The 21,214-nt window shown below is 42.1% G+C and overlaps 1 protein-coding gene across 2 annotated transcripts in view; it reads right to left on the bottom strand.

The window, feature by feature from the left end:
• LOC124776478 (neither inactivation nor afterpotential protein C) overlaps positions 1-21,214 on the bottom strand; it is a 372,945-nt gene that overhangs the window by 211,932 nt on the left and 139,799 nt on the right. For both annotated transcript variants that reach the window (XM_047251492.1, XM_047251493.1), the window contains exons 10-11: positions 18,049-18,237; positions 3,704-3,903 (exon numbers count right to left, since the gene is read on the bottom strand). In XM_047251492.1, the coding sequence (XP_047107448.1) occupies positions 3,704-3,903; positions 18,049-18,237 (389 nt within the window). The remainder of the gene's footprint in view (positions 1-3,703; positions 3,904-18,048; positions 18,238-21,214) is intronic.

Here is a 21,214-nt window from a genome sequence, read left to right as displayed (position 1 = left end):
CGCGTTATCTCTCTATGGAGCAAAAAGGAAGGCGTGGCATTTAAATGCCAGATTGCACAGATCGTCAGGAAAACCATCAAACCATCATATCTCACGAAAAAATTGTCGTATTTATATAAAACAAAAACTGTTTCACACAGGAAAGACCAGGAATTTTAAATATGCTAAAATCTAAAAATCGAATTTTTGAAGCCCACTTGCCTTTAGTCTCCCCTTAAGGGAACAAACTGATTTAGAAAAAAATGTGGATTTTCTCAAGATAATACTGCCCGCCTCTGTAGCTGAGCGGCCAGCACAGCTGACGGCTGCTGTGCGGGAACCCGATCTCGAATTCCGGCTGGACTGGGGTGTTTATCCACTCGGACTCTGGATGTTATTTTGTCATCATCATCCTTTCATCGCCTTTAACGCGCAAATCGCCGAAGAGGCGTCAAATAACAAGAGTAGTACTAGGCAACCGAACAATCCCAGGTGGGGTCTCCGATCCAATAATGCCATACGATCAATTCAACCTAAACCTCACCAGTATTACTACACTTATGAACAGACAATGGATGCTAGTGGGCATTGAAGTAAATCAGTGGGGGAACTTGAAAATTTGTGGCGCACGAGGACTCTAACCTGGATTTTCCTCTTCTCATGAGATGTCATCATAATCGCTTCGGCCATCCTGGCACAGTTCCTGAGCGACGCGAAGTTCCAACTTGTCCTCATACTACCGACATAGTGTCCCCGCCCATTAAGCCTCTTCACTCGCAGCATTCGCTGATTCCTGTATGAGTTCGAGCGTTGGCTAGTTGGTTGATTAATTTGCAAGACGGGACCAAACAGCGAGGTCATCGGTCTAGAATTCGAGCGTATGTGTGCTAAGCTGCAGAAGGAATTATTTGGATCGTATAGCGTTTGTTCCTAACAAGAACTAGTTTTTTGTAAAAAGAAGTCTCTGCCTCGCTGTTTGAGCCACTTTCTCACAATTTCTTTGACCTCCTCGCTGTTGCGGCACTTTTTCTCCACTTAACGTGCCCTTAAATGGACCAAACAAATGAGTATGTGAAGGAGGCAAACCTGGACTGTTGAGAGAATGAGGCAGTGTCATCCAAACCATTTTTACGATGGTTTCTTGGGTCAGCTGGGTGGTGTGAGGGCCAGCATTGTCGTTTAACCATATCACAGCTTTCCTTTGAGATCCACGAGGCGTTGCTCTCATTACAGACTTTATTCTTCATCAGAATATCCGAGTAGTAGGCGCTGTTTATTGTACGCTGACATTCGAGATAACCACAAAAGACGAAAACGACTTGACACTTCAACTGATCAGCCAGGACATTGTTCGCTCAGCAATTTGTGGAGCAAACCACAGATTTATACCAACTGTATAATTAAATAAGTCAGTCACTAGCGTTGGACCGATTTTGAACCGTTTTACCCACTTATAAAAATTTCATACGACTTTCACCATGGGAAAAAATTATTCGAGAAAAGCTTTTAGCCTGTTTTTTTACCTTTTGAAAACAGAAAACCGATCGCTGAACGTTGTTCAACTAATGTGGAAACTTCATCTGGGCACGCCACCGTTAAATGCAATATCGAGGTTGTGAACACAAAAATGTTCTCAGTTCATCCCAGTGATGCCAACCTAAAGCCATGAACGCAAAAATTCATCTTACGAACTTTCATTTCTACATCTGTTTGTCTCCTTAATTACTGAATGTTCCTTATACATTAATGAACGTCTAGCAGTGTTAACGTGCACGACGCAAGATTCTAATTGCAGGTTGCCTTTCCAAAGGCTTTCAGGGGCAACAAAAATTTGATTTTCAATATTTCATATTGTTACTGACCGCATTTAAAAGTTTAAAATAATGTCATAATTTATTCCCCTACCGCCGGAGGTTCGAGTCCTCTCTCTGGCATGGGCGAGTGTGTTGTTCTTAGCATAAGTTAGTTTAAGTAGTGTGTAGGCACAGGGACCGATGACCTAAGCAGTTTGGTCTCTTAGGAATTCACACCCATTTGAACATTTCATAATTTACCCATTGAAAACTGTAATCTTACCTCAAAGGTTTAATACAAAAGCCAGCTATTTAAGTGAGAATCTATGTTGGCCTTATATTTCAGGAGGCAGCGTAAATCAAGGTGCGTAGATTACCCACACCATAGTTATCCAGTATTTGAGAATCAGAGCACTTAGCGATAGCTAACAAACTTCACACATAATTCCAAATCATTGTTTAAAAGTTTTTCTCGCTGACACTCCCCACAAGAAAATGAAAGGCAAAACAATTGATCGCTTACTATAAAGTCCACTGTTCATGCAGTAAATTATGCATCAGGTATGATGTTTTAATTTATTACTTGCCCCATACTAATTCTATTCGCAACACATTTAGCAGACGGTATCTACATGTAGACTAAATGTACCTGCAAATTATTGTGTGATAAATAGTTCGGGTGATATGACGTTTTATATTCGAGTCATCGCAAATGACCAGGCAGTGAACAAGATCGAAGCAATGATTCATGGCAATCGTCGGTACGTAATCGTTACTGAAAAAGTCGGTTTTCGAAAATCGTTTGCAAGATGACTACTAAAATAGCTTATAAATCTTCACGAGAATTCCTCGTGCCCTGCGAACTGTAAAGAGAATAATTTCTTGACTATGTTGTTGACGACAAAATGTGGGTGGCCCGCTACACACCTGAGACGAAAAGACAGCCATATGTATTGGCGACATTCTTCCTTACCTTCAACGAAAAAATTCGAGCCGTTGTTCTCTCCGAAAAATTTATGGCTGCTGTCATTTGGGATCGTAAAGGGCTTCTCCTCATTGCATTTTTGCCCCAGGGGAAAAAAGTTACTAATAGGCGATACCGTGAAACCCTGAAATATGCAGGATAATACAAAACTAAATGTGGGGAATACTAATGAAAGGAGTGTGACTGTTGCGTGACAGTACACGTTCCCCAACAGTCCCTGCTACAAAGCAACTTCTGGATTCATTCGGTTGGGACATCGTGAACCAGCCCACTCACAACCCCGATGCAGCACCTTCATATTTTCATCTTTTCACGTCTGAGAATATATAAATTTAGAAAAACAGAACAAATCTGAGATCCCATGTCGATAGCACACATTACTTCGCGTTAATAAAGAGCCACTCTGATTTACGAGAACGATGTTTTCTGAACCCGTGCTGGTTGTGTATCAGTAGATCATTTTCTTCGAGGTAATTCATAATATCTGAAATCAGTGTATGTTGCAAAATCCAATCGCAAATCGGCGTTAATGATGGGGGTCTGTGATTCGAAGGATTACATCCATTTTCTTTCTTGTGTGTTGATGTGACCTGTGCAATTTTCCAGCCGATAGGTGCGGATATTCGTCTAGCGAACGGTTGTGTGTGATAGCTAAATGCAGAGCTATTACTTTAGTATACTCCGGAAGGAACCTAATTGGTATACAACCTGTGGCGGAAGACTTGCCTTTATTAGATTATTTAAGTTGCTTAGCTAGACCGGGGCTATTTACCTCTAAATTACTCTGTTAGCAGCTGCTCTTGATTCCAGTACTGGAATAATTAGTGCGCCATCCTTGGTGAAGGAAATTTCGGATACCGTGTTTAGTAACTCCTCTTTGGTGGCACTGTCATCAGTAACATTGCTATTGCTATCTGTTGTAACTGTGAAGACCTGCGTAACTCACCTGTACTTGGTGGAGACCCTCCACTTCTCGAGCTGGTAGATCCAGAAGATGGCACCCGACAGCTTTCCCGTCAAGCCAAAGGTGAGCTGCACCTGGAAGACGTGACGCGTCGAGTTGCCGTTGAGCGGTGTGGCGGCGTTGCCGAAAGCTCGCAGTACGGAGAGGGCCTTCTCTACGCGTTCTCCTTGTCCATTCCCACTCTGCAACACAGTAAGTACACGACGACGTTAGTCATAGCGCATAGTGGCATGGAGGGCTGCAGCTCAAAGTTTTAACGATGCTGACGTCATGGTAAAGAGGCATACTCCGTTCGGCTCCATTAAATCTTGCTTAATTGTGTTTACTGCTGTTTATTGTACGACATGTACAGTTTTGTAAATAAGAAAGCATTATTGCAATTAATCTTCTGATAACTTACATCCTACATGGATGAATAGTATTTCTGTCCTCTCTTTGTGAGTGTACACAAAAATTCAGCTGAAAATGGTTGACTGAATGACGAGTGTATTTTCGTTGTGTTTTCATTTGTGTACTGTCAACCCCGGCAGGTGGACGAGTTGCGTTACCCGATGACCAGGACTGTGCGCTGGTACGGGAGAGTCAGAGTCAGTATCATGTTACATTTTTAACAATGTCATGCTTACATGAATGGTACACTGCAGCACCTTTTTGAACAGGTTTTGATGAAAGGATGTGGATTTTCTACTTAAAAAAGTCGTACTGCTGTTTATATTTTCGTAATGAAGACAGTTGCAGTAAAGGCAGTGATGCTGGAGAGTGTCCCCCTGGTAGCTAAACAACATTTGCTAAGTGATTTTCTATTTTGCTTCTCGATAAAAAGTTATTTGGTGTGGCCAAGATAAATCGGAGACCTTGTTTAACACAATGGAACAACGGAAACCACAACGAAATTATGAATTGGAGCACGGGTACGAATTACCACTTCGTCTTGTACATATATTCTGAGAAAACTTTTGACTCACTTTTTTTTAAAAAATGTGCATACCAATACCTCTTTAGAAAAAATGCAGCGATTCCATCGTATAATACTATAGTGAACAGTATATGTGTCATAAGTACACCTTCATTCACTTAATCATCACTGTGAGAAATTCGGAGTTAAAAGTGGAATCAGACAAGGAGATTCTATGTCACCAAAATTACACATAGCGGTCCTAGAAGATGTTCCCAGATCTTTAATCTGAAGAAGTTAGACGCAGAATCTACATATTCATAACGACTTATTTAGCGTCTTGTGCACATGAAGTTCAATAGTTAATAGAAGAAATTAACTGACCAAATTTCAAAGTAAATTTCAAAATTCGTTATAATCACACTAAAATGACGTACAATCAACACATCGAAAAGAAAAAAAAACACATAAGGATAACGAACTTATGAGCCTAACTGAATTTGTGTTCTGGGTCGTTGAAGACAATGACTGCATGAACAGCAAAAGAAGTAGAAGAGTAGAAATTGCCTGGTTGCGCTTTTGGTGAACTAAATAGGGTTTTAGAAACTAAAATACCGATGTGGATAAAATGAAATGTTTGCAGTCAGTGTGTATTACCAGTTACTGACATTCAGAAATTTGACTAGTAGGGTCGAGAAGATTTTGTTACAGGATATTTTACATCCGTACAGATCTATTACTACAAGTATAATAGTTCGTTTTTACCTAAGGCCCTCTTTCTTTCATGACCGCCATCTTCTAATTGGTTCAAGTGGCATTCGTTTTCCTTAGATCACGATACCCGTTCGCATCTTTCGTCGTATTTTTACCTATTCTTTCTCATACATTTTCATGGTATTTTAGCTGTCTATTTCATTTTTGATGTCCTTGTATAGCAAAAAATTTCACTACTTTCAGTATTTTGTTTCACAATTTCCGTCCGTCATTATTTCGCTTGTATTCAAATTCTGTACTCCAGGTATTAGAGTTTTACAAATGTTGACCCGAATCTGCGGAAAAAATTAATATACGGTTCAACATTTGTAAAACTCTAATTCCTCTCTCTCAAACCCCATCCTATGGGGAGAGAGGGAGAGTTTTAGTTCTAGCGAATCAAAATTTACGAAGTAAATAAATATTTTTTATTTATCCGTAAATATTTTCCATGCAAAATGAGAACATGGATTTTCTTGAATTACAGCACCAACTACAAAGAATCAAAACAAATGTTTAAGACAAAATGTACGTAGTTTTGTATGTGGAATTAGATTCTACAATAAAAAATGGGGGTGCCCATTTGAAATTTGAAATTTGCTTCCCGCCCCACCCCCATGGGGCTGGGGTGGCGGGCTAATTTTAGCTCCAGCAGATGTCCCCCTCGAAAATAATCAATTTTGGATTCTACACATTTTTTCGTGTTAAGCTTGTTTTTCTAGTTATTCTGCTTTGTCAACTTAAAATTTACACCCTGTGTGTTACATCATTTGTCATACAATCCTGGCATACCAGCACAGCAAATATTTAAAAGCAAACAAATGGAGGAAATCTTCAGAAACTAAACTTCCAATCGAAACTGAGTTTTTGAGAGGGGCCACGCCACTCTCTCACTTTACCAACATCGTCAGTGAAATTGATATTCATATTTTAGGTCATCATCTTGGGGTTCCCCAGTACTACGTTTGGTATGTGAGGTTTATGACTTTTTTACGTGAGGAAACTGTGGGCAGAATATTCATATAACAGCATGTGTAGCCTCTAGAGAACTTGTACCTGAGGGGCCATACTGGAGGAGATGGAGAACAGGTAGAGAGATGGATTGGGGGCTTAAATTCTGTGTGCAGCGATCAGACTGTGTGAGTGAAGCAGCATTCAGTGGATTGTACATGCAGAGGACCTTCTAGCTGTAGCACTCTCCTCTTTCTGCTTAGGGTCAGAGAACGAGGGCACTGATTTGCAAAAACATTTTACCTGGGGCAGGCGGTTGTCCATCACAAAGGCAGCCAGTTGGCAGAAAGTGGCTGGAGGAAGCCATTTAAGAGAGATGGCAGTAAACTGAGCTTTTGTGCAAACAATGGGAAGGTCATAAAACTCCATGCATTCTCATGTTAGAAGCTAGAACGACACAGGCAGAGCGGTCGTTGCAAGTGTTTAGTGGAGGCAAGACAGTAACTTCACTGATGTCCGGAAGTCCCCAGGTTCTATTAATGAGTGGCAAAAGCATGTATTTCACGGGCATGACTGTCTGGGAAGGTTAACAGCCTTCTTTCAGAAATTCGAAATGATTGGCTTGGAAAGATTAAATCTCTCCATAAATGAGGGACTCTTGGTCCCATCTAGGACACAGAAACGTACTTAAATAGAATTACACACATACAATAACCTAATTAAAAAAATATTTGTACGCCAAAGACAAAGTAGTGGAAAGGTTATGTTGGCAACACTACAAAACACAAACAGCAACACATACTTGAAGTACAAAAACTAACAGAATACAGTGGTGTGCATAAAAATGTGTCGTGAGGAATGCATAGTGCTGCAGAATATCTAAAAAGTAGATGAAAATTATCAGTGTCTAACACAGAAAAACAGCGATGTGCTAGCAGACGGCATTTTCCGATGTAAGCGAGAAATCAGCCGAAAAATCACCGTAATTACAAACCAACCTATTCTTAACGAACCATTTTTCGATCTAAAAAGCAAATCAAAATGTAAAGAAACTTAATTATAGACATCTGATTATGCTTTACCACAATTAAGCGAAACGCGTCTGGTAAAAAAATCACGAATTTTTTTAGTTGCAACGACGGATGAAAAATACCCTCATGAATGTTCAATTAGTGCAGCACTTCAGGGCTACATCTGCGTTGCGCGGCAGGAACAAGAAAAATACAATGTTTTGTGTCAATGTAAGCTTGTGACTGTCAGAGTGATTGTGTTAGAAGACGCTAAGCTCACTCTGATGTATACCCCGGCTTAAAATTTCGTTGTGTATGTATGTATCAGAAACCGGTTTCCCCTCTGGTATCATTGTATTTACACCTGCATCTACATCTACAGTCACATTCTGCAAACCGATGTACAGCGTATGGCACAGGGCATTTCCCACTGTACCACGTATTAGCGATTTTTCCCTTTCCTTTTGCGTCTGGACGGCGGGAAAGAGTAACTCCTCAAACGCTTCTGTGCAGGCTGTAATTAAACTAATCTTGTCTTGACGGCTTCTGCTAAAGTTATATGTAGGAGGCTCTAGTAGACTCCTGGATTCTTCACTTAACATGAGTTATTGAAACTTTTTGGAGGATAATTGTCGTTTAACTGTAAGCGTTGCCAGTTCGTTTCCTTCAGCAACTCCGTGCTACTCACCAGTAGGTGAAACAAAAGTGAGGCCGACAAACTGGCTGTTGGCTTGTGTCTGGTGTTCTTCGGCCGACGTTTGTTTGGTGATTTTTCTGCCGTTTCGTCAGCACGAGTGGCTGGCATTGTCAAAGCTTCGCCATCCGTTGCCAGTGATGAACTGGAATCGAGTTTGCGGCCGCAGATTATATATACCTGGCGCACCAACGTGCAAGAGCTTTTCCGTGGTCATTTACGGTGCCGTTCTCCTCTTGCTACCTGCAACGGTCGTTCGCTGCAGCGTTAGAATCCAGTATCCGTTCACTTTCAGGCTTTCTTCTTCCTTGCTGAAGCTATTCTCACGTTTGTGTATTTCCACAGCTTCCTCGAGAATAAATTGAAATATATAAACATGAAAATAGCTTTAACAAGAAAGAAGATAGCCTCAAGGTGAACGGATCCTGGATTCTAGTGCTGCAGCGAGCGGCCGTTGTAGGCAGCGAGAGGAGAACCGCACCGGAAATGACCACGGAAAAGCCCTTGGACTTTGGCGCTCGGGGTACATGTAATCTGCGGTAGTTAACTCGACTCCAATTCACCACTAGCAATGGAGGGCGAAGCTTTGACAATGCCAGCCACTCGCGCTGACGAAACGGCGGAAAAATCATCTAACAAACGAAGGCCGAAGAACATCAGACAGAAGCCAACAGGCAATTTGTCAACAAGTTGCCACGATAGCCTTAACAAACTTGTGCTCATTCGTGCTGCCCTTCTTATATGATACCGGTCCCACACACATGAACACTATTCTAAAATGAATGAGTGTTTTGCAAGAAATCTCTGTTTTAGACTGACTGCATTTTTCTGGTTTACTACGCATGAATCGAAGGCTGCCACCTGATTTACCTACGACTGAGGCCACATGATAATTCCGTATCATATCCCTACATATTGTTACACCCTGTTATTTGCATGAGTTTCCTGTTTCCAAATTGACTCACTGATATTGTATTCGTAGGAAACTATGTCTTTGGCGTTTTGTAAAGTGTCCAGTTCTACATTTATGAACGTTTAAAGCGAATTCCTAGTCTTAGCAGCCATTTGAAATCATATTAAGCTCTTACTTGGTAACTGTGCAGCTTTTTTCAGACAGTACTTCATTATAGACAACTGTGTCACCTGCAAAACGTTTGAGGTTACTATTAATAGTTTCTGGCAGGTCATTCATATGCAACATGAAAAGAAATGGCCCAAATACATTCATTACCCAGGGCATGCTTGAAGTCGATGACACTCCATGAAAGATAACAGCCTGTATTCCATAATAAGAAATCATCAGTCCAGTTATAAATTTTGTCTGATGTCCATTGTGATCAAACTTTCGTTAATGAGCGTTGGAGTGGAATTGACTCAAACGCTCTTTGGAAGTCAAGAAGTACCATGACTTTCAGGACATCTTGCAAGGAAAGTGCAAGTTACGTTTCTTATGACCGATATTTTCGGATTCCATGCTGTTTGGTGTACAGGAGGCTGCGGCCTCTTCTTTACTTCGGTGATATGCATAATTATAGAAAGAATCGCCATTCGGGGCGGATAGTAAACGTTAAAATAAATAAGTTCTGAGAAACAGTGTTCAAGGATTTTCCATCATCTCGTGTGCGTCCAGGATGTTACTAATTCTTGTTCCGAAATTTCGGCTAACAATCATACAGCCATTTTCAAGGTGTGTCGCTTGCAGGACTTTTTAAATCACTTTACACAATGCTCTGGAGGAAACGTTCATGCGTCAGAGATAACACTCGTGGTAACAAGAGCGTCAGTCATGGATGAAATTTCATGCATCTTAGAGTAAAACAAAGCAAGCGCAGTCAGCAAATCCACAGTACTTACGAAATATGGGGCTGAATACTATTATGAATACGTTGGAATGGCAGACAGTGAAGGCTTTCAACAATATTTCCTATTTTGTGAGTAAACTTGAAATGAGAGGCTTCAATGATTTGTCGAGCTGGAAACCCTCGTCTTGGTTAAGCAGAATGTCTGCCAATTGTCTTTCCACAGCTTCCTTGACCCCTTAATCAGCGTAGGATAAGACTGTGCCAGTATCTTAACTTTCCCGTAAACCAAGGAATGGCTCATGGGAATACAATGTTCAGCCACTGCAGCTTTGTTGGCGTGTAGAAAGGAAAGGGGGGAGGGGGGGGGGGGGGGGGGGAAGATGTATCAGTTCGAAGTTTTATTGTACACTGCGAATTGTTTGTCCTTTCTATCTCTTAGCACACTAAGAAGGAATTTCACACATACTCACCTTTCGTATAAGTATGTCATCTTTCATAGACCTGAGAAGAACTGTGGTCTATACCGATGGAAGAAAGATCAAATCCACTTTATGCTTCTTCACTACTCTTGCAGTTTTTGAAGAAATTTTTCCTACATTCAGTAGCAAGATCGTAGACTTTACATCTTTTTCTTGTTGCTCGTCTCGTGGTTGGTCTCGACCTTTCCTTTGCACAGCTCTCTTAATTTGATGTTTTGTGTATCGATTATTATCGAATATCTCTTCCAAGTGTACCAGTTTACCCTGCGGACTGCCAGTTCGTACACTACATGAGGCCTATGTACTGAAGTTTTAAGTACACTCATAGTCTGCGTAGGATCTCCGAAGCTAGAAGCCCTAAGTAAAAAACTGGTAGCCGGCCGGAGTGCCCGAGCGGTTCTAGGCGCTTCAGTCTGGAACCACGCGACCGCTACGGTCGCAGGTTCGAATCCTGCTTCGGGCATGGATGTGTGTGATATCCTTAGGTTAGTTAGGTTTAAGTAGTTCTAAGTTCTAGGGGACTGATGACCTCAGATGTTAAGTCCCATAGTGCTCAGAGCCATTTGCACCATTCTTGAAAAAACGGGTGGTTGGACTTACCGTAAACGCTGTGCCCAAAAGACCCATCTTCCTTAAGTTGAACTAACACATCCAGGAACGGTAGACAGCCATTCATTTCACATTCCACTGTAAATTTAACATTCTGTGAATGGAGTTAAGATATTGAAGGAACTAGATCAATTTGTCCTCACAATGGGGCCAAACTATGTATGCGTCATCGACATAGTTCCAGAAAACTGTCGGTTTTAAAACTGAAGAGTTGAGAGTTTTTTCTTCAAACCAATCCGTAAATAAATTAGCTGCCATGGGTGAGAGACGACTGCCCGTTACACCATGAATCTGTGCAGATTACTGGTTATTCAATAAAAAGTAAGTGGAGGTTAGCGCATGCTTAAATAATTTTAGAGGCAATACATCAGCATGATTTTCCTGAAGCATGGAAATCTTCTTGAAAGGAAGCACACCTCAACGATATCTGTGCGCTGACATCAGAAGAAGTGGGTTCTAAAGGAGCGTCAGTCAGCTAATTTTCAGAGCGACAGTGTAGGCCTATATCGAGTTAAGCGCTCTCACAGGAATTCAGTTCCTGCACTCCTTCCCACTACTTAGGCAGTAGGTCAGTGGTTCCCTTGATCCATCCACTCATTCATCACAGTCAGCTGACTTTGAGAGGGACTCTTCATCTCAGAGTAAGCGTTCGAAAACGAATGCAGTTGCTGCATTCCTTCACACTTTTTAGCAACTAGGAGGGTGATTCCCTTACTACATCCATCCATTCATTACTCATTAATTCATTCATTCATCTTGTTCCATAGATCCCACCAAGAAGGTAAGCCTTTAGAGACGTGGAATGAATCATGATATACTTTAACAAAGACAAGTAAAGCGTAAAAACGTAGTCTACGTAGTGTATTAGTATTAAAATATCACTATACTGATTAATACTGTTCATCACTTTTCCAACTGCATTCAATCACGTAAATTGGAAAAAAAGTTGCTAATTAAAAGAAAAAAGCTCAATTAAACGAAACAGCTAGTGTTGATCTCTTATTGGTAGCACGACTACAATGGTTTGTTCAAAAGAAAGTATTCACCCCAGCTGAAAACACAAAGGTCTGTTAACAGTACGTAAGTACTTGTGATGTATCTTTACAACGATTATTGCTACTTGCCATGCAGCTAACAGAACTCTTAACTCCCTGATTCTAGAAATCTGTATAATTTGCAGAAAGAGCGGCTAAACAGGTATTTTTTTAAATTTTCTTTTGAACTGATTGAGATTTCAAAGTTTTTGCTTTGTGTTTGTTGGGAATTTTCTGACTACCTTTGCACCGGAGTGTACAGCTCCACTCTGAATCCCAGGTCCTATTCTATTTTCTAAATGAAAATTATTTTGTGTGTTTTATTGTGATTGTGTAGACGACATTTCAGCTGACACTGATCTTTATTGGCAGCAACAAAAACCGTTAAGGAGTAAATGTTTTGGGTAGTAAGTGTAAGAATTTCAAGAAGACTTCTGCACGAAATACGCTAGTCTCCTTTAAAGAGTTTGTTACAGTTCGCTTCCGGTCCTGTACTTCAGAATACAACAAGGAATGGAAATACACAAAATTGGCCAGCACACTTCTCTTTAGCTCATCGTAATTAGAGATGCTTTTAAGGACAAAACATGCTGAACTGAGCTTCTTCGTTAATTTATATATGTATTGATTCCATTTTAATTTTTTATCCAACTGGAAACCTAGGAATTGTGCAAGGGTTGTTTCATTTAGCGTGCTACCATCAGTGTCTACTTCTGGTGCTGGATGGTCATGTTTGCTTATTTGAAGTCACATAACATTAGTCAGTTTAAGACGGAAACTTTTAGCTGTGACATACCTGTAGGACCTAAGACTGAAAGGCGTCAATAACATCCACTGCGTAAATGTTAAGTGCAATTTGTCCCTTGATGTGCTGATAGCAATGAGTTTGTTTGTATTTTCGCTCCCACGTCGACACGTAGCCTCTAAGGAAGGAGAATGCGCCTGTGTTATTTATTTGTTTTTTCTTACGCAGTCCATTTTCCTTCCCATCTTTTCCCATCTTGTACGTGAATGTGTGTGCGTGTGTGTGTGTGTGGGGGGGGGGGGGTTAATTTGTTGGAATCCACTGTATTGTATTCAGAGCCCTTCGTACAGTAGTGGCTTTGTAGTGGCAATCTAACCTTTAGATTGCTTGTGCTAAAACAAGAGACGCTTGTCAGTAACACAGGGCGGTGATCCCATTTCACGAGGTACAGGTGCGTTATTGGCAACGGTTCTTTTCACCCGCTTTCGGCGTAGAGTGAACGTGCACCTGCACAGGGAAGTAAGGCACTTTACGATGGGACATGCTAGCTGATGGACGTATTTCTCCGAGCTTTGCCTTGGCATCATGTGCAAAGCATTTGGTAGATTAGTTAGATTTGAGTTTGCGGGTAATTCGTTACAGTTCTTTGAGGAGATAATGCAAATGTTTCGCGGGCCTTGTTCCTCTAAATTTTTCTTAGGGTAAACTGATACATGACAGTATTTTACAAAACTGCTCCGTAGCCTAATTAACAAGTCACTATTTAAATTAGACTACATACCAAATCTCATTACTAGGATTCATGAAAGAGTGCGTGTAACTGAAACAGACACCAATGATTGTGAATTTAATAAACATTCCTTCAGGTAATTTGTATACAGCGGTGAAAGCTATGTGAAATTTTTCTGTAAACTGAATCCACTGGCTGGCTGTGAGAACATGAGGGCCAGCGGGGTAGAATAAGAAGCGCGTAGTAAAACTGTTTTTCAGAAGAAAGGTAAAGCTGCTGGCAGGTATGCAATCGGCGATGGGCGAAATTTGGTTGTAACATGATGCCCCTTTGACGGTCGCACCAGCAGGCAGGAGGCCGAACTCTGTAACTTGTAAACTGGCATTATGAGAAGCAGCGAAAAGAATGCTTTCCAAAAAGATGGGAATCTGGAAGGGGATCGAAAAACATGACACAATCAGAGCGAGAGGAAACTGCTGGACCCAAAAGAGGTTAGCATTAATTGATCTGGAAGTTTTGTAATTGTCCGAGGATTGGCTCACCAAAATTATTTTTGTAATGGTGATTAGGACTCACGAGTATCTATGTGTAGCCTCTATCATTATCCGAAACAAGAAATCAACCTCACTGTAGGATAGAATTTCCGATTTCTGCTCCACACTAAGAGAGACTGGTTAATCACCGCATATTTTTTAAGAGCAGGGAGGTTGCTAATATTTTTATGAATTTTTCATTGGGCAGAACACCGAAGGTTCAGAGCGACTGGCTGACAAGACTCTGGTGCTGGCACAGTCAGCAATATTTCTGGAAGGCGAACATATAGGAATTTCATCTAAGAGCCCCACACAGGGAGTACTTCGCCTTCGTCTGTCCTGACGGCAGACAATGTTGTGGATGATGGTCGTTTTGAGACTCTGTCTCGCAGCCGATCACAGATACTGGGGGCGAACTTGTAACTTTCAGCTACCACTGCAGCCGTTCTCTGCAATTTTTATAAGGACCGTAAGCATTTGCGCATGACGTGACGAAGTGGACACGAAGTCATTTGTTTCGAGTTGAGTTTTGCCTTTTTGAAATAATATAAGCACTCAGCTAAACTCAACTTGCACTTAGGCAAAGGAAATTGTGCTCATATGTACTTTTCTGGGTCTTTCCTTTAATCAGTTACCTAATTCGGCAATCATTGGCGGTTTACATGAACACAGCTTATGGTACGTCATTATTATCATTTCCTTTCCCGTCCCACCCATATGTGCCAAGGTGTTATCGTGTACTTTTGGCAACGCATTTGAAATACTGTGCACTTAACAACTACTTGTATTATCAGTTCAATGTTTGGAGTCAAGTCCATGTGTTTTAACAATAAACAGGACATTATTGTGGCCTTTTATTTCACTCATAACTAGGTGAAATCTTACTCATTATACATATGAGAGGTATGCTACCAATACTTAGTGTATGACTGGGCCACCAGTCTTTAAATACACGTGTTTAATATAATTATCCGTTGTGCAACTTTTATTTAATTATTCACATGATCTATAGGAAGCTGTCTGTTCACCACAAAGGTCACCGGGTTCACATCTTAATAGAATTATAGGGGCATGCTTAAAGGCTCAACCGTAGTCTCACAAAGTTCACGCGTGTTATGTAGTTCCGTGGGTCTTACTTTGTCTTGGGAGGGTGACCATTAAACTTGCAGTTTTGTGGTGTTTCTGGTAGTGTAAAAGTGGATGATATTCCCCGCGATGTTTTTACATGTTCTTATTATTTTCATACTGAATTCTGTCTGCTGGAGTTTCTCTATTTTTAAATCGGTTTCCTATGTGAATGTTTGAATTGTTATTGGTCTCCTTCCAAACATGTGCTTCTCAGCTCAAGATTATAAACCCGTGGTTATCTTTAAACAAAAGATCTCGTTCTCTTATGTTTAACAAATACCCACATTCATGAATAATTCTGATTTATACTATGGTTTCTGAACTTACCGGAAATAGACTATATTCTGGCCTTCAGTCACCCATGTGATTCTCTATTTATCTACCGATGGCTATGTTTAATCTATAGACCTCATTCTCTTGAGGTTAACGAGTAACCACATACATGTGTAATTCTGATTTACTACACGCTTTCTGGAGTTATGGAAGATGGATTGAATACTGGCCATCAGTTGACCAGGTGTTCATAGTATGTACACTACTGTCATAGAACACAAATAGTCCCTTGAGCTCATTCCTGGATAAGTAAGATAGTCATGTATATTTGTGGAAAAACTCGGCCAGTTTATGATTTTTGTATCGCTATGGCCTTGTAGGTGTTGGTAATCGGCTCCACTAGTCCACATAGACTTATTCCCCTGACACCCTCCAGCGCACTCTAGGTGTTGAGAGTATTTATCCAACTACATCAGAAGTTTCGAAACTCTGCGTGGATTAGTGTATGAATGTGTAACGCGTGCACCCCCTGTGTTTCGTATTTTGATCATCCGATCGCCACAGAGATGACTGAATTTAATTATTTTACCTATTGTATTTCCTTACTTTACATGAGTGATTGTTCGTTATGGATGATTTATAGCATGATACGTTACATTGCTTTTACAAGGTTTTGGATGGGACAGTATTCTCGAGATGAGTAACCGTAACCCAACATTTCATAACTGCTTTCAGTCCAGTCACTCAGAAGTGCTCCAGATGATATGAGCTTTGAAGATATCTGATATTAAAAGGAAGCTGGGCCTTGTGCGAGATGAACTGATGAAACTACAGAGAATGCTGCGCTGCTCACGATGTTATTTTCCTATCGAGTAACCAGTGAATTCCTATTGTCATTATCCATTGCGCATGAGAAATAGGTATGTGATCAATTACTTCAATGGGCCAATTACGTAGTGCGATGGGTAAATCATTTGATCGCTCTACGTTGGGGCGAACACATCACTACAAGAGACAGGTGTAAAAGCTCAAAATAAATTCAAGGAGAACAGAGGCAGCTTTCGCGCTATCGTATGAGCTGTATTTGCTGTAGTTGAGTTTGGAACCTTGTTTACTATGCCTATGTCGTCAACAGGCATTACAGTTTGTAATTGCCCTTTACAGTAATTCGGAGATCATTTATGTAGGCTGACAAGGGAACCTCCCCATCGCACCCCCCTCAGATTTAGTTATAAGTTGGCACAGTGGATAGGCCTTGAAAAACTGAACATAGATCAATCGAGCAAACAGGAAGAAGTTGTGTGGAACTATGAAAAAAATAAGCAAAATATAGAAACGAAGTAGCCCATGTGCAAGATAAGCAACATCAAGGTTGATGTGAGCGCAGGAGCGCCGTGGTCCCGTGGTTAGCGCGAGCAGCTGCGGAACGAGAGGTCCTTGGTTCAAGTCTTCCCTCGAGTGAAAAGTTTCTTTTCTTAATTTTCGCAAAGTTATGATCTGTCCGTTCGTTCATTGACGTCTTTGTTCACTGTAATAAGTTTAGTGTTTGTGTTTTGTGACCGCACCGCAAAACCGTGCGATTAGTAGACGAAAGGACGTGCCTCTCCAATGAGAACCGAAAACATTTGACCGCAAGGTCATAGGTCAACCGATTCCTCCACAGGAAAACACGTCTGATATATCCTATACGACACTGGTGACGGCATGTGCGTCACATGACAGGAATATGTTGTCGACCCACCTAACTTGTACACTTGGCGAATGGGTAAAAAGATTCTTCTATCTTGCCCGATTTAGGTTTTCTTGTGGATGTGATAATCACTCCCGAAAAAGTGATGAAAACATAAGATTTTGTCTCTCAAACTGCAACAAATGAATGCAACTGCCAGCCAGGGAGCCTCTTTAGCAGGAATACTCTCTCTTCCGTGCGCTGTAGTCGACTGATGTCGTGTGTTTCGATGTTTGCTTAGGTGTAGCGTCCCCATACTACGGTGCAGTTACCTCGCATCGGACGGACGGACGGGCAGATAATAATTGTCTGAAAATAAAAAATTAAAATTTTCACGTGACGGAAGACTTGAACCAAGGACCTCTTACTCCGCAGCTTCTCACTCTAACCACGGAACTACCGCGCCCCTCTGCCCATACGATCCTTGATGTTGCTTATGTTGCAGATGAACTACTCCGTTTGTATATTTTGCTTATTTTTTTCATAGTGCCACACAACTTCTTCCTATTTTCTCGATTGGTCTGTGTTCAGTTTTTCAAGGCCTATCCACTGTGCCAGCTTATAACTGAATCTGAGGGGGGTGCGATGGGGAGGTTCCCTTGTGAGAAGAAGAGTGGCCTTAGTACAGATCCCTGTGGAACCCTGTAAACTACGTTCCCCCCTTCTGAGGTTCGAGCCGTGCAGGTGACATCGTCTGTCTATGAGATCCTCTGCTTTCTTTTGTCAAGATAAGGCAGTGTCCTGACGAGACAATGCCACAACTAGTTATCCACATAGAATTTTGTGTTCAACAAATTCAAGACTTTGGCACGTTCATAGTTAAACCGACAGAATAACACACTCTAAGGCTTTGGCAAGGGCATAGTATAAACCAACAGGATAAATTTCTCGTTTAGCTTTTCATTTGTGAGATGTAGCAGGAGACGGTGCAGTGGTTGTCGCAGCTCGGCCGGGCTACTGACCTTTCCCAGGAAGGCGAGGTGGTGGACCAGATGCGACAGCGAGGTGGTCTTGCCGGAGGCGGTCTCGCCAGCCAGCAAGATGGTCTGCGGCTCCTCGTGGTGCATCGCGTCCTGGTAGGCGCGGTCAGCCACCGCGAAGATGTGCGGCGCGTTGTCCGACCGCGACTTGAACTGGTACTTGGTGTGCACCTGCAACACAGTCACCCACCGCTGCAGACTCAGTCTGGCTCAGTCAACTCGAATCATAACTTTATGGAGCTTCATTATGAGAAAGCTGAACCTATAGTCAGCAGTTGTATGTGTGTATGTATGTTAACCCGGGAGCCAGAAACGACGGAGAGGCTCCGTCCCCGCCGCAGCCGCAGTGATCCACAACCCCACGACGACTACCGCAGTCCACTTCACCCCTCCGCCTACCCACACCGAACCCAGGGTTATTGTTCGGTTCGGCCCCTTGTGGACCTCCCAGGGAACGTCTCACACCAGACGAGTGTAAACCCTTTGTTTGCGTGGTAGAGTAATGGTGGTGTACGCGTACGTGGAGAACTTGTTTGCGCTGCAATCGCCAACATAGTGTAACTGAGGCGGAATAAGGGGAACCAGCCCACATTCGCCGAGGCAGATGGAAAACCGCCTAAAAACCATCCACAGACTGGCCGGTTCACCGGACCTCGACACAAATACGCCGGGCGGATTCGTGCCGGGACCAGGCGCTCCTTCCCCCCCCCCCCCCCTCCCCCCCCCCCCCTCCGGAAATCCGTGCGTTAGACCACACGGCCAACCGGGCGGGCATAGTCAGCAGTTACTTGGCATGTAGCAGCACAGTTTCTAGCGAATATATCAAGCTTTCAGTTACCTGGGGTAATACGGACCCGAGACTACACGGGTAACCCAAAACCAAGGATAATTTAAAATACACAGTTTGTTTCTTCTTTTATTAAATTGCTTCATACTTTTCCTGCAGTCATTTTGCTTTAACTTTCGTTCCTAAATGACTTGTATTTCTGAATTCTTGAACTTCACTGAACATTTTTGTATTTCCTTCTTTCGTCTATCAACTGAGTTCTTCTGTTATCCATTATTTCTCTGCAGTTTTTTTTCTCTTCCATGTGCCTACGGTTTTCCTTCCAGCTTCTGTGATTGCCCCCTTTAGATATGTATATTCCTCTTCAACTGAACTACCCACCGACAAATTCATTACCACAGTATCGATAGCCTCAGTCGTCCTCAAGCGTATCTCTCCATTCCTCAGTATACCGAGTCCCATTTCTTTGCCCACTACTGAACGAAAAAAGTAAATTATATTAAATTAATGGTTTGTCTCTTTCTAGGGTTTGGAATATCCCTAAGCGTAAATGTGGATGAATTGAGTTCCTTAGGCGCTAAAATGAATTGATTTACAATCTCATTTTTCATCAATTTGTGCACCCAAAATTTTTAAAGGCTCTTTCGTACGTACTAACTCCGTTCACGCTTTAAATTTATCGCTGAAGTTGCACGTTTCGATGTGCAGAATTGAATATGCACCGTTTTCCTAAAACTTAGAGAGAAAGAGAGAGTACTTTTGGAGAAAACCAGTCAATAAGCCTTCTAAACATATTATTTAGAATTTAATTTGTTGCTGTAAGTCAGTTAAGATTGACCATAATGACTGAATCATCTGTAAAAATGTACTAATTCTGCTTCGTTTGTACGAGGTTAAGTCAAATGAAAACCTTAAATATTTTTTTAAATATTATTTATTGTGCAGAAGTGGTACAAAGCTGTATCATTTTCCAACATAATCTCCCCCACGCTCAACGCATGTCCTACAGCGCTTACAAAGTGCACAAATTCCTTTAGAAAAAATTCTTTTGGTAGTCCGCGCAACCACTCATGCACCGTGTGGCGTACCTCTTCATCAGAACAGAACTTATTTCCTCCCACTGCATCTTTGAATGGTCCAAACATATCGAAATCACTTGGGGCAAAGTCTGGTGAGTATGGTGGATGAGGAAGACACTCAAAATGCAGGTCTGTGATTGTTGCGACTGTTGTACCGGCAGTGTGGGTCCCTGCACTGTCGTATCTTAAATGGACACCTACTGACAGCAATTTGATTGCACGCCGCAGATGAGTTTTAGGAGGTCTGTGTATGATGCTCTGGTGACAGTGGTCCCTCTAGGCGTGTAATGCTCCAAAATGACGCCTTTTTCGTCCCAAAAGAGAGTGAGCATAACCTTCCCTGCTGATGGTTCTGTTCGAAACTTCTTTGGTTTTGGTGATGAGGAATGGCGCCATTCCTTGGTCGCTCCCTTCGTTTCTGGTTGGTGGAAGTGAAACCCAGGTTTCGTCCCCACTAACGATTCTTGCAAGGAAGCCACCACCTTCTCGTTCAAAGCGCCGAAGAAGTTCTTCACAAGCATCAACACGTCGTTCTCTCATTTCAGGAGTCAGCTGCGCCGGCCTCGGTGGCCGTGCGGTTCTAGGCGCTTCAGTCCGGAACCGCGTGACTGCTACGGTCGCAGGTTCGAATCCTGCCTCGGGCATGGATGTGTGTGATGTGCTTAGGTTAGTTCGGTTTAAGTAGTTCTAAGTTCTAGGGGACTGATGACCTAAGATGTTAAGTCCCATAGTGCTCAGAGCCATTTGAACCATTTTTTTGAGTCAGCTGCCGTCGCACCCTTCTTGCAGTCACTTTGTGAAACTGGAGCACATCATGTGGTGTGCTGACCCATGACTAATCTGTAAACATGCTGCAATGTTATTCAGTGTCACTCGGCGGTTTTCCTTCACTACGGCTTCTACTACTGCAATGTTCTGTGGAGTCACAACTCGTTGTGCCTGACCTGGACGAGGAGCATCTTCCACTGAAGTCACAACATTTTCGAAATTCCTACTCCATTCGTAGACTTGCTGCTGTGACAAACATGCATCACCGTACTGAACCTTCATTCGTCGATGAATTTCAATAGGTTTCACACCTTCACTACGCAAGAACCGAATAACACATCGCTGTTCTTCGCTGGTGCAAGTCGCAAGTGGGGCGGCCATCTTTATACTGATACTGCGATGGTATGTGTGCATCTGCATTATGCTGCCACCTACTGGCCATTCTGCACGCTGTCTGTAGCACGCCTACCAACTCACAGGATAACGGCGCGAAATTTCGGTTTGTTATTACAAA

The sequence above is a fragment of the Schistocerca piceifrons genome, chromosome 2 (genome assembly GCF_021461385.2).
Source record: "Schistocerca piceifrons isolate TAMUIC-IGC-003096 chromosome 2, iqSchPice1.1, whole genome shotgun sequence".
NCBI classification, from domain to species: Eukaryota; Metazoa; Arthropoda; class Insecta; order Orthoptera; family Acrididae; genus Schistocerca; species Schistocerca piceifrons.
The sequence above is the reverse complement of the archived record's forward strand: the minus strand, read 5'-3'. Positions and strand labels throughout refer to the sequence as shown.